The sequence below is a fragment of the Culex quinquefasciatus genome, chromosome 2 (genome assembly GCF_015732765.1).
Source record: "Culex quinquefasciatus strain JHB chromosome 2, VPISU_Cqui_1.0_pri_paternal, whole genome shotgun sequence".
Lineage (NCBI taxonomy): Eukaryota > Metazoa > Arthropoda > Insecta > Diptera > Culicidae > Culex > Culex quinquefasciatus.
This window is the reverse complement of record NC_051862.1, coordinates 27,756,727-27,770,772: the sequence shown is the minus strand read 5'-3', so window position 1 is coordinate 27,770,772 and position 14,046 is coordinate 27,756,727. Positions and strand designations below refer to the sequence as shown.

The 14,046-nt window shown below is 38.5% G+C and overlaps 2 protein-coding genes and 1 non-coding gene across 4 annotated transcripts; 1 reads left to right on the top strand and 2 right to left on the bottom strand.

Annotated features, from left to right (window-relative positions):
• The first annotated feature begins 6,769 nt into the window (after nt 1–6,769).
• Nucleotides 6,770–8,047, top strand: LOC6035409. Of its 2 annotated transcripts, XR_005277494.1 has the most exons (3): nt 6,770–7,067; nt 7,148–7,426; nt 7,492–8,047. XR_005277494.1 is itself a non-coding variant. In XM_038255914.1 (2 exons), the coding sequence occupies exons 1-2, from the start codon at nt 6,907–6,909 to the stop codon at nt 7,305–7,307; spliced, it is 321 nt and encodes a 106-aa protein (XP_038111842.1). In that variant the 5' UTR covers nt 6,770–6,906; the 3' UTR covers nt 7,308–8,047. The 2 variants fall into 2 exon arrangements, 1 of the variants encoding a protein (XP_038111842.1); XM_038255914.1 differs by having other exon boundaries at nt 7,148–8,047.
• Nucleotides 8,048–10,969: 2,922 nt separating this feature from the next.
• Nucleotides 10,970–11,042, bottom strand: Trnav-aac. Its single transcript has one exon. It is a non-coding gene; the product is annotated as a tRNA-Val (tRNA).
• Nucleotides 11,043–11,188: 146 nt separating this feature from the next.
• Nucleotides 11,189–12,398, bottom strand: LOC6043121 (translation initiation factor IF-3). The gene is made up of 3 exons (XM_001855887.2): nt 12,281–12,398; nt 11,900–12,222; nt 11,189–11,841 (listed from the first exon to the last, which is right to left on the bottom strand). Exons 2-3 carry the CDS (start codon nt 12,214–12,216, stop codon nt 11,388–11,390), a joined length of 771 nt encoding a protein of 256 aa, XP_001855932.2. The 5' UTR covers nt 12,217–12,222; nt 12,281–12,398; the 3' UTR covers nt 11,189–11,387.
• Between the last annotated feature and the right edge of the window lie 1,648 nt (nt 12,399–14,046).

The following is a 14,046-nucleotide window of genomic DNA, read 5'->3' as shown; positions in this document are numbered from 1 at the left end:
AAGCTCCTACTTGACAGCTCGTTCCAAGGGAACCACAGTTGATCCATCGAAAAAATGTTGTCTTGTCAAAAAAAAATTGCATTAAAATGAAAAAAAGTGATCAGAAATGGTTTTTAATCGTGTTTTTAACCGTTGTACATAAAAATTGACATAGGGTTTTAGTACCCAATTGTTAGCAAAACATACAATACAATAAAATTGGTACAATTGAATGATCAAAAATCAGTCAAAGCAAAAAACATATTCTCCGAATCGTCAATTGATCGTTCTTGAACGAAAAAAAATGAAAATGGCTGATGACCAGCGAAACAATTTCTTCTACAAAAATGGAAAGAAGCCGGGCGGAAGTACCAGGAAGCAGTGGACGACGCCACAAAACACCAAGCATCGTGACTGCAAACCATGTACAAGGAGAAATGGTGGCAATGCTATCAAAAATTAGGAAAGGACGGCTTCGCAAAGTGGATTGAATTCTTAGACGAGGAAGATTTTAAAGAATTAGTGATAGAAAATGTGAAGTGATAACAAAGTGTAAATTCAAATGTATTTTCCTCTCTTCCTATCCTCCTTTTATTATTTGAAGGCAGGTTGAATCAGCTATTATAACTGCTAACCTGGATAAAAAAAACAAAATTAAAAAAAACGTTTTGATAATTTTGTTACAGATTAAAAAATGCCTTCTATAGGATGGGGAAGTAAAACGTCGGTCCATTTGCGTAAAAGAGGTTTTGAGTGACTCACCACACATAACCTTCGGACGCCTAGAAATGAGCAGAAACTTGCAACAGAGCCCACAAAAGACCCGGGGGTCGTTAAATTGGATTGCTTTCTAGGTAAGAGCCACCGTGACCTCCGACACTAATATTCGTTTTTCTCCAATTTGTAACAAAATGTCATTTATTTTTAGTTTGGGGCAGTTGAAAGACGTGTAGATGAACAATCTTAAGCATTTTTTAAATTGATTTTTCGTAAGAAGGTCGAACACCGAAGCAAACAAGGCTTTGTTTACCATTGGCTCTTACGTCTATTTGAAAACTAATCCGAGATATATTTAATTTTGAAACGAAATGTAGAGCATGCGTATTAATTTATTGAACTTTTTTTATATATTCGACTTATAAAGCAAACAAGTTATTGCTTATTTGCATCTATTTTATCTTTTTATATTTTATTGAATTATCAGAGCAAAATTCAGCAATCTTTTCCAACCAAAATTATTGAAATAACTTGAATTTTCTGCGACATTTTGCCCAGTAAAAATATTTTTTGGATTTTCATCTCTCTTCTCAAAAGCTTAATCAAAAATCAATATAGCTAATTATTTTTTAATCTATAACAAAGCAAAGCAATCTAGGCTCTTACGCTATTTATCACATGATTGTAGGAAAAAATGGCGAAAACGAAACATCTTCTAAAATCTTTAATTGGGTCTCAAACTTAGTTTTATATTGCTGACTTAATTGTTGTTTTTTCTAGTTTAGATCTAAGAAGAACCTACAATTCGTTAAAGATACCATAACGTTCAGAAAACTGTTTTCTAGATAAATTTTGTTGCTATTCTTAACAGTTATAGAAACATTCCCATTTCCCTTCTTTTCAGAGGTGACTGCATATTGCACCTGTAGACACTTTTATCTTCCCTGTAGAAATAATTCAATTCAATTGGTGTTTATTAGAATTTAACAGTTCTGCTCCAGGATTGTTACATTTGCAATTCAGAGATTTGGAGAACCTTTCAACTGAGATCAATTCATAAGCCTTTACAGAGAGGGTACATGTTTCTAAGTTTGAATTTTGTTAGCTGCGTGCTCTTTTAGGGAAAATAAATCTTGAGAAAAAAAAACTAGATCGATGACACTGTAAAAATAAGAATGAGGTATTTCCACATTAAAATTTATGCCATGAATCATTCTTTATCCTACAAGGGAAAAAAAGTCTCCTCCTTTTCTACGAAGGAACTAGGAACTCAATGCACAAGGTAGAAAGCCATGCTAGGAATTGGGGGAGAAGAGAACTTGGGGAGGTTTGAACAATAAATTTTCCCGGCACCACGGCTAGAGCAACTTTTCGGCTGAAAACTCTGTGCATCAGGATTGTTACCGTAATAAGGAGTAGTTTTAGACAAAAACTTTTAACTAACTAACACAATTATTAGGATGAACAAAAGTTAGTAACAAAAAGCTGTGTAAAGATATTTTAATCAATTCGGAGTAATGTACTATTGAGATATTTGTGAAATTTATATTTAAGCTTTAATTTTTAAATAAACATATAAACAGTTTGAACCTATTATGTTTTGCATAAATAAAACTGTTCTTCGGAAATAACAATTAAGTTTTCCAACGTTTCTCAAGTCTACGTTAAACAGAGAGAAAACAAACCAAATCTCATACTCCACGAAGGATGAAGGAAAATCGTTTGACTCACCTGTTGGCTTTGGGTGCAAGAGCGCGCAAGGCTGGCTGAAAGCTTTTAGATGCAGCAAGGGTTGAAGGTGAAAAATTGGTCAACATTTATATTTCAGCCCACAGGAAATGAGAGAAAGAGACTCACTGAAGTTGCATCTGCATTGGATTTTGCAAGCTTGCTGAACGAGAAGCTTTAGATTGCAATCAGTCTTTGCTGATTAAAAATTAAAACAATTTCGCGGAAATCAAGACATATTTTTTGGTATCATTTTCAAACAACTTTATGAATAGTATCTATCTGTCGATTTGAAAAAAAAAATCAAGAAAAGAAAATTTTTCCTTTGAATTGAAATTAAAATCAAACAAAAAGTCCTAAAACGACAAATTCGCTGTGCTAATTAGGTTTTAAAGCGTGACGTCACGAGCGCACACGCACACACATTTTTACTGAGACAAACGGGCAAAAAATGTAAACAGTGCAGTCAAGCTGTCAAATTTCTAACCTAAAAACCGAGTCGGCGTAAAACCTAATTAGAAAGTTCGTGTCCAACTTTTATTCCCGTGGAGAAAGTTCTACTCAAAGAATGACAATTTTGCTATCTTTTGTCCTTCTAGTTGAAAGCAGAGTCAGAAGAAGCAGATGACCGGTTGATAGATGGGAAGAAAACTATTCGGTTTGAAATCAAAGAAGCGAATTTCCTGATCTGTAGACTGACAATGTAAGCGGATGTGATGATTGGTTTAGCACAAATCAATACCAGTTATGCGACCAACCATAAACCATATGCGACTTCGGATAATCGAATCATGAACACAAAAAATGCTTTTTTTATTTCTTACTTTTGACATTCAATTTGAGTTCTGCGACACAATTTTAGTCAAATTTGAATGGCTTTTTTTTTAATATGTCATCAGTCGCCATCTTGCATCTAAAAATTCTATAACACTTCAGAGTAGTTTGGGGGTCCGGTCCGGCCGGTAATGGATGTTATTTGAATTCTTTTTTGCTGGCGCAAACTTTTTTTGGGGCTTCCTTATTACCAAACAAGCAATTTTGTGTCATTGGTTCACCCATGCACATCTCCATACAATTTGATTAACTGGTGAAGTTTTTTTAAAAATAATTTTTCTTTCTCTTGGCAAATCTATTGTTAGAATATCTAATTACAAAACAAATCATAGTTGATAGGAACTCAAAAACTCTATTAGCTTATAAGAAATTCAAACTAGAGCGTCCAATTTCCCGGGGTTACAAAATACCCGGGAAACGGGAAATTTTCATCGAACTTCCCGGGAAAATTGAAATTCAACGAAACTTATTCTAATCCTGTTTCTGATTAATCTTTTGCAACGAAATTGTATGAAACAGCAACTTTAATGGTCAAAATGAGTGTGAGGATCAATTAATGGCTTGACTGCTTGTAAAAAATCATGCAACTTTGAGAAAATATATAATCTTTCTAATTTTGAAATCATTCAAATCGTCCCAAATGAAAAAAATATTATTAGTATTTTTGTTGAGAAGGATTTTTTTAAATCAAAGTGTTTGGACAGTGAAAATCTATGCTCCACAACCATAAAATTGGGTACTAAAGCCCTATGCCAATTTTTATGTACAACGGTAAAAAACACGATTAAAAACCATTTCTGATCACTTTTTTTCATTTTAATGCAATTTTTTTTTTTTGACAAGACAACATTTTTTCGATGGATCAACTATGGTCCCCTTGGAACGACCTGTCAAGTAGGAGCTTTTCTGTCAAGAAGGACCGCGAGGTTAATTTTTCAAAATTGATTTAAAAATCCATTTTAAGCTCTTTATGGTCGTACAAAGGGTCATTGTACTCAGAAAAATAAGCTTTATCGCTGTGAACAATAATATCAGCAAACTAAGCTTCATTTTAGGACCCAATTGCTTTTAAATTTGTCTCAGTAACAATCCAGGTTTTTAAGCGAAAATGGCGTTCGAAAGGTTAACGCCCGAAACGTCAAAATCACGCAGTGGTATCAACATTACGAAAAAAGTGTGCCACGGCATGACAGCCACATTTTTTTTTTTTCTAATGTTGGTGCTTCTGTGCGATTTTGACATTTCAGACGTTCACCATTCGAACGCCATCTTCGTTTAAAAACCTGGATAAAGTTAAAATAAAAAAAAAAAACAAAATAAATTGGGATAGATTGCTGATATTATTGTTTACAGCAATAACGCTTATTTTTCTGAGTACTATGACCCTTTGTACGACCACACAGAGTTTAAAATGGATTTTTAAATCAATTTTGAAAAATTAACCTTGCGGTCCTTCTTGACAGAAAAGCTCCTACTTGACAGCTCGTTCCAAGGGGACCATAGTTTATCCATCGCAAAAATGTTGTCTTGTTATTGGGTACTAAAGCCCTATGTCAATTTTTATGTACAACGGTAAAAAAACACGATTAAAAACCATTTCTGATCACTTTTTTTAATATCAGCCATCTAAGTTGCATTTTAGGACCCAATTCAACTTGTGAATGAATAAATAATCATTGAATTTATATTAAAAATCTAATTTCTAGCGCTTTTTAACTTTAAGAGCGAGTTTTTCACCAATGTGAAACAGGTCGTATCGAGGTGCTCCGATTTGGATGAAACTTTCAGCGTTTGTTTGTCTATACATGAGATGAACTCATGCCAAATATGAGCCCTCTACGACAAAGGGAAGTGGGGTAAAACGGGCTTTGAAGTTTGAGGTCCAAAAAACCTAAAAAATCTTAAAATTGCTCGCATTTCCGTAAAACTTCATCAATTCCAACTCTCTTAGATGCATTCGAAAGGCCTTTTGAAGCACTTCAAAATGTGCCATAGACATCCAGGATTAGTTCGACTTTTTCTCTTAGCTTTTGCAAATTACTGTCAAAAATGGATTTTTTTAAAACCTTAATATCTTTTTGCAACAGCCTCCAACACCTATACTCCCATCGGTCAAAAGATAGGTAATTACATGGAATATAAGCCTACGGAAATAACTTTTTGGCCAATCGCAGTTTTTCTCATAGTTTTTCGATTTTTCTAGAACAAACATTTTACAACGTTAGTTTTTGCCCTGTAGGCCGCCATAATGTCACTTTTTGGTCTCAATTTTGTCATATTCGGAATCCTCGGACAATTTCACGTAAGTTAGAGGTATTGTAGTTGTAAATTTGATTGGAAAAATTGCCATTTAGAATGAATTAAAATATTTTTTAACAATTTGTTGGATTAGGGGTAAAACAGGTTTTCGCCTACTTTATACAGCATTTGACGTATTGATCACAGTGTAAATAAGATCTATTTCTTTTTTCAAAAATGTTTTATTCAATTATTTTTTAAATCAAATTTGCAACCCCAATACTACTAACTTACGTGAAATTGTTCGAGGATTCCGAATATGACAAAATTGAGACCAAAAAGTGCCGCTAAGGCGGCCTACAGGGCAAAACCAAACGTTGTAAAATATTTGTTCTAGAAAAATCGAAAAACTATGAGAAAAACTGCGATTGGCCAAAAAGTTATTTCCGTAGGCTTATAGTCCATGTAATTACCTATCTTTTGACCTATGGTAGTATGGGTGTTGGAGGCTGTTGCAAAAGATATTAAGGTTTTAAAAATCCATTTTGACAGTAATTTGCAAAAGCTAAGAGAAAAGTCGAACCAATCCTGGATGTCTATGGCACATTTTGAAGTGCTTCAAAAGGCCTTTCGAATGCATCTAAGAGAGTTGGAATTGATGAAGTTTTACGGAAATGCGAGCAATTTTAAGATTTTTTAGGTTTTTTGGACCTCAAACTTCAAAGCCCGTTTTACCCCCCTTTGTCGTAGAGGGCTCATATTTGGCATGAGTTCATCTCATGTATAGACAAACAAACGCTGAAAGTTTCATCCAAATCGGAGCACCTCGATACGACCTCTAGAACAAACCGAGCAATATTTACAAATACTGCCTCTTAAACACTATTTTTTAACTTGACAATTTGATACGAAGTTGTTTTTTAATGGTTTTTCATGGTTTAATGATATGACTTTAGTTATATGGTATTCAGCCTAATAAATCAATTAGATTAAAATAATTTTGAGCATTTAAAAGAGGTTGAAATTCAACAATATTGCAAGTTATAAGTTCAATCTGTAATTTCTCGAATACTTAGAAACAAATTCTTCTTACACAAACCTTTTTTAAAAAATTCAACATGTTCAAGGTAAAAAAAAGTCAAACAAATCTCAATGTTGATCTTGGCCGGAAGATGTAAATATCTTATTTTCAAATGAGAAAATCAAGGTTTGTTTCAACGCAAAATCGGCGTTGATTATATTCAACAAAAATTATGTTGAATCAAACCCAAGGGGGTTGACACTCGATCATTCTGGAATAATTCTGGGTTAATTCTGGAATGAACGGAATGACGATGATGATTCTAGCAAAAATGATCAAGTGCGGGTAAGAGTGTAACTGTCATAATATTTATCTTTTCAAACCAAAACATGTTGCGGTGCTCTGCAGCATTGGGTAGGACAACAGAACCGGCGGTTGTGCTGTACTGTTTCGGTGCGTTCGGTGCCGGCGACATCCAGAGCAACGGCCGGATTGGCCTTCACTGGAATCTGACCGAGCTGCAAAATCCAGGTGTTGGCTACAAGACGAGGTTGGCAATATTGGAATTGCTCAGTGGTTGTTGGGTAGATTTTCTAAAACTTACTTTCAATTTCTGATTTCCCTGGATAGTATCTTAGATGGACCAGCTACGTACCGGCGAGGCCAACGTGCTGATTATTCCGGTGGAGGTTGGCTAGTGAATCCAAGGGCAGGCTCGAATGCGGAACTGAATCTGTTGGGGGACTTTTTTGGGCCGTCGATAGCGAGGGAAGCGACTGAACTGTGGTAGCGGAGATCCCTCGGACGAGTCGGAAGAGGAGCTCGTGAGGTGGCTGATGCCGACGGGCAGGACTTTTTCGGTGATATGAAGATCAACAAGGAGGATGAGCGGGAGATGTTTCAAAACAAGTGCGATATTTTTTGTGAGATGAGTTGAATTAATGGAATAATTAACGTTTTTGTTTTAAATCTAGGAACGGCGTAAAGACATGCATGCCAGCCGAGATCGTTATGGACTAAATCACCGAAAAACAAACGGGAATTCAGACGCAGTTTTCCTACAATGGTTCGCTCAAGATGGAAGATTTCGACTAATGGATTCTAGAAATATATAAAGCTCCTGCGACGTGCTGAGGCGCTACCTAAGTGGGCGTGTTACGAATCTTTTCAATACGGAATCACACAACTTATGTGCAGCTGCCATGTTCCAAGCGAATTGGACATTTTCCGGCCGCACCCAGTACATTTCCCAACGGTTCTAAAATTTGCCGCGCGTTTTCCACGGCCTGGCCAAGTACAACACAACTTCTCTCCGTACAAGATTTTTAAGTGAGACTTATTCAAACTGGCCGCCCAGTCGAAGGCCATTATCCTGCCGCTGCGAGAGTCTGGCGATTGAACGATCCGCGAGGCCATCATCTTAGGCAGTCACCTTCAGCTCGACGAACATTCCGGTACTTCAGTGTTCACACCTCAGACAGTAATTTCGTGGACCAGTTCCGCAATTGCCTGGTCAACTTGCTGGTCGTTTCGGTGGAAGTTGATTTTGTCATCGTGTTGGGTTGTTTTGTCATCGTGCTGTCATCGTGATTTTGTCATCGTGTTGAGTTGATTTTGTCATCGTGCTGTTCAACATTGTTGACCGATTTTCTGTCCCATACTGCGCGTACTCGGAGTAGTCAGTCGGGGGCCACCGACGATGACCACCGAAAAAAGCGAAAATTTACACCCCGACCATCTGGAGTCTGGACGTCGATGATCTCCGAAACACCGCGTACTTTAAAAACCCTGAGGCACGAAGAAATGCACCCTTTGGCCCGCAACGAGTTCTAGCAATCAACAACAAATCGTCCGCGGCGGACTCAGGAGCGCTTTCCTGGACTCGTGCGTGGTCCGTACCTTGAGATGATCATGGCAATTGAAAAGACTCAAGCTGAAGCGGCGTCGGGAGTTTCCAGATCTTTCAAAGTTCAGTGTTTGAGGTGTTCCTTCTGGGATTCGATTACAGGTTGACAGCAAAAGCCACAACGTGGCGGACAGTGTAATGTAATTTAGTGATATTGTGAAATAAAGTATAATTAAATTGAGTTAGTTTAATTTCAACCAACTCGGTGACGTAACCGCATCGCCATTGTAAGTTGTAGATGGTGCTGCTGGAGCGGAACCTAGGCGAATTTAGGAGCAAGTGTTCCAGCTCGCACAAGGACATCCAAGTCTACTCAAAGAGCCGACTGTAGGGTTGGGTTACCATTCTGATCACCAACGATATCCAGGCAATCTCGTCGGATGATGAACTCGATGTTTTTATTCACAACTTTCTAGTCACGCACGCGGTTATCCGAAATGCTACGTCAGAGTAGTGGTCGTTACAAGAGGTCATCAAGTACCACCAGGAAGGCTGCGGCTGTTTTGGTCTTTGCGATGTCGAAGGATGTCTGCTTCTGGATGAACACGTCGTGGTTCCGGAAGTCCAAGCGCAAGCGCATTCTAAAGCAGCTGCGCAACGCGCATCCCGGGAAAGTGCGCATAAAGTCTTCTGCGCGCTATTACATGTTTTGGTCCAGAACAGAGGCGTACATCGAAGACCTCGTACGCGCTATTTGATTGCCGATCAGCTGCTCGATGATTATTCTCACTTTAGAGCCGGTTCCGGAGCTAATCCTGCTAGAAAAGAAAGTCAAACCACTGCAGGGGGCGGATGAAGATGTGTTTGCTGCTACTGAAAACTGGTCGCCTCCCATCGCGCACCAAGCACCTGGAAGTGAACCTCGCGACGAGCTGGGTGGCGGAAGTATAAACAGCCACAATCGCAGCCATCTCTAGGATCTTCTCCACCAGGAGACGGTCGCGGCGGAAGACGTCTCGTGGTGAACCATCCGTCGAGGACAACCCGCGACACGAGGTGGTCGGACCTCAAAAAGGTGACCGGGGAGATGCGCCCGCTGGCTCCGGCGGGAAACTCCGGTGAAGATGGCTTTTGTCAGAATGGCAGTGTCACCGGCAAGGATTTGATCGCGTTCACTGTTGTACTGTTGATGCATTCCCAGGTGCAAAATCCGATCGAGCCGCATGATGCGCGCAACACGACCATCACATGTCGAAGGAAGTCCTCGCCGGACCGGTTTACCACGAGACAATCCTCCGAGTGAAGACGGTGAGCGTCATGGTGGCGACCGCGACAACCTCTTCCACCCTGCTCGTCACTGGATTTTGTTTCCAAAACAAACTCCTCCACCGGCAAACTCCGGGATGTACATTTCCTCACACAAGAGGTGGAAACACCTCGGCAGAGGCCTCTGCTTGCCGCAAACGACAACGAAACACGGATAATCCGAGTTTAATTTTCAAAATGTTTATGTTTACTTTTTCCTTCTTGAAATGACAGATGCAGATCGCTAACACGCAAAAACAAAATTATGTAGAATCGGAATAATCATGTTTATGCCAGCATCATTCCAGAATAATTCTGGAATGAACGGAATGATTCGAATAAAAATATTCGATGTGTCAACCCCCTTGATCAAACCTCGTACAGGCTGATTCTACAAAATATTTTTCTGCGTGTATTACAAAAAAATCATTAAAAAAGGTTGTCAAAAACTAAATAGTTTATATTTATTCCATAATAGCGTAAGTTTTGTTGTCCAACATATAAGCAAACAATATTCCTAGTGGTGAATGCTTCAGAAATAAATATTATCTGAATGAATCAAACCTTGACATGAAATCTACGGACAAGCTGATTAGTTAATATGAACAGTAGATGAAAAAAAAAACAATCTCCAATTATTATTTTTGGTATAATTTCAAAACATTGGTGCCAAAAAGGTAGGAAAATGTATACTTCTGTTTGTATTTCGGGAATTCCCAGGATATTTACAAATTTCCCGGGAAACTGGAAATATTTTTTTTCCGGGAAATCCCGGGAATTCCCGGGAATTTTTTTCGCGAGACGGGAAATTGGACGCACTAATTCGAACCGAAAACTACATAATTGGATTGGAAAAAATAACTGGTAAACTGTGATTTTTTGTAACGTCCTTTGAAAAAAAGGAAATATATTTTCATTCTTTTAAATTAGGTATCAAGTTTATATTAATTAAATGATTAAATACTTGTGAAATAAAATTGTATTAAATTAAATAAATCAATCGAGTTATGATAATAACGATACAATTAGATATACTAGAAGTACCATTTCTCCATTGCTTATTTCATGCACAGATCGCACAAGAGAAAGGCTTTCGTGAGTCTATTTTTAGATCCACTTCAACTGCTCGAAAGCTGGACCCAGTTGTGAAAGCTGTGCATGAAATTTAATTTTATGGTCAATATTTTTATTTTTATATGGTAGTGTTGTTATTTTTAAATATCATAATTTTAATTCTTTTCATCAACACAACAATAACGAAGAAAAATTAAACAGGACGCAACCAAGCAAAAAAGTTATCATGTTTCCGCCCGGGATCGAACCGGGGGCCTTCCGCGTGTTAGGCGGATGTGATAACCACTACACCACGGAAACACATGTCTAAGTGGGTGTTTAGAATCAATCAATTTGTTCAGGTGTTACATATAACGTTATAAGTTAAATTTAAGAACAAAATTTTCAGTAACGAAAGCAATGTTTTATTGAAATAATAAATATTTTTACAAAATAACGTTAACAAGTCAAGTCTATTCAAACTATATTTTCCATGACACAATTAAAACACTTCTATCATCTCTTCGAATCTCGCAAAATATACGACCAGAATGCATATTTGACCACCAGGAACATTCCGACGTAGCAAATCGGCTTAGCCAGCTGTATCTGCCGACCCTTTGGACCGTCACCGACCTGCAGCCGTTCGTCCTGGGGCTTTGATTGTCACGCCAGCAGGCGCGCATCGGTGTGGAATGCCCGAATGGATTGATTTAGGTTTTCCGACGGTGAAGAACTTGTCTTGGCCTTTGTCGGTGCCTCCGCCGGTTGTTCCTGCTCCTTGTCCGCTCCCGAGGCTGGTATTATTTGAAACCGCAGGTCGTTATCGCGGAACCGCTTCTGCACAATCTTGCCCGCTTCCTTGGTGCTATGCTCGATCCGGATGGCAACCGATTCCTGTTTGGATTTGTCCCCGTCGCCGGAAACGACGATTCGCACCTCGTAGCTTTTGCGCAACCATTTGACCACGTTCTGAATCTTGGAGGTGAGGTCGTGCTCCGTAATTCTGGCGCTGAGCGTAAGCAATTTGTCCCCCTTGATGGTAGCTTCCGCTTTGCTGCGTTTTTTCTCCTCCCGGCGTTTTAGATCCTCGTTGAGATATTCCGCGCTGGTCATTAGTCTAAAATAAATGGGTTTTAAACCATTAAAAAAATAAGGAAAATTGACCACAATCTTACTTGTAAACTGGTCGCTGCGTTTTCAAATCCAAATCAATTATTTTAACCAGCTTTAGGTCGCGTCGCTTGGAAATCCGCTGGGCCTCATCAAGGTTCACGACCTGCACGGATTGATCCTGTGCGATGAGGGTTATTTTGGGGGCTGTTTTTGGCTTCTTGGCGGCCGCCGCTGCTGCCAGCGATTCATTGTTCGGAGGTTTGGAGGACTTTGATGAGAAATTGGCAGAACCCAAGATCACTTCCGGCGGCAGCAGCCGGATTGTTGAACCCGAGTGGCGAAGGAAACCGCTCCGGACAACTTTTACGAGGATGTTCATTCTTATCTAGAATTGTTTTATACGTTTAACCGGTTAAAAAAAATGATGTTCAGCCCAATCTTACCTTTTCAATTCAATATTGTTGAATAATAACACAAATTTAGTGCGGCGCAAGCAGAAGCTGTCACTTGTTTGTTTTGATTCTAATTTGTTGCAGTACCAGTTTGAAGTACAGGAATAACAGCTGATGCTGTGGACGCAACCCAAATGTGGCAGAAATTCAGGCGCAACCAACCAAGCCAATCAGGTACGGCACATGTTTGATAACTGTTGCTTCCAAAACAACCGTTCCTCTACAATGTAACTGAAAATCGCACTTTGCTGAGTTCGTTTTCGCACTTTTTCATACGATTTTTTCAGTTCGACTGCGATTCACGGAGGTTCGATTGTTCACATACCGTGCGTCTTTGTCTTTGTTTACGTTCTCGTGTCAGCTGTCAAACATGCTGATCAAGGCTCATTGACATTTCGACGGTAACATTTCAAAAGGCATCATGTACATTTTGACACTTTCTGGGTTATTGTATATTCTGAAAGTACTTCTAATATGCTACCTCTCCACCAAAAATGAGCAAAAGTTACTTCGACGGTAACATTTCAAAAGGCATCATGTACATTTTGACACTTTCTGGGTTATTGTATATTCTGAAAGTACTTCTAATATGCTACCTCTCCACCAAAAATGAGCAAAAGTTACTTCAGTAAAGTCTGTTTAATCATGATTTTAAATAAAGTAACATAAACAAAATCTCTACCATCAGCAGTCCCTGTTTATATAGCCCTGTCAACCTGTCAAACAAAAGGCTACATAAACCTCGTGACGAAAAAAAAGCCACATGAAAAAAGCGCCATGTACATTCGGCGAAGAAAACGAATCATAACAAAGCGCCCCCTCAGTGACAGCAGGGTGATATCGACGTTGGTGATTTCAAAAGAAGTTATGTTTGTTTTCTCAAATTAAATTACGGAAATAATGTTTTATTGAATATGGATGATCAAGTATCAACAAAAGCAACGTTTTTCATCATTTGTTATCATTAGAACATCTTATTTTGCTTTTATATAAAAATGGTAATTGAAAATGGATGCTCAACATTCAAATGCGTTTTTCTCAAAACGCATGGTTTGTACATGATGCTTTTTGAAATGTTGGCATCGACTTCAGTAAAGTCTGTTTAATCATGATTTTAAATAAAGTAACATAAACAAAATCTCTACCATCAGCAGTCCCTGTTTATATAGCCCTGTCAACCTGTCAAACAAAAGGCTACATAAACCTCGTGACGAAAAAAAAGCCACATGAAAAAAGCGCCATGTACATTCGGCGAAGAAAAACGAATCATAACAAAGCGCCCCCCTCAGTGACAGCAGGGTGATATCGACGTTGGTGATTTCAAAAGAAGTTATGTTTGTTTTTCTCAAATTAAATTACGGAAATAATGTTTTATTGAATATGGATGATCAAGTATCAACAAAAGCAACGTTTTTCATCATTTGTTATCATTAGAACATCTTATTTTGCTTTTATATAAAAATGGTAATTGAAAATGGATGCTCAACATTCAAATGCGTTTTTCTCAAAACGCATGGTTTGTACATGATGCTTTTTGAAATGTTGGCATCGATTTGGGTACAGTGAATTTCTAAAGCTACACTCTAAAGTGTGAGTATGTAATCAAAGAGTGATACCCTACAGATATTCATTTCCAACTTGAGAAGGTGTGATTTGTGTAGGTCGTAAACTTGCAATGGGATTTTGTGATTTACCGATTAAAAAAATGTGGGTCTCGTGGCGCAGGGGTAGCGGCTTCGGCTGCCGATCCCGATGAT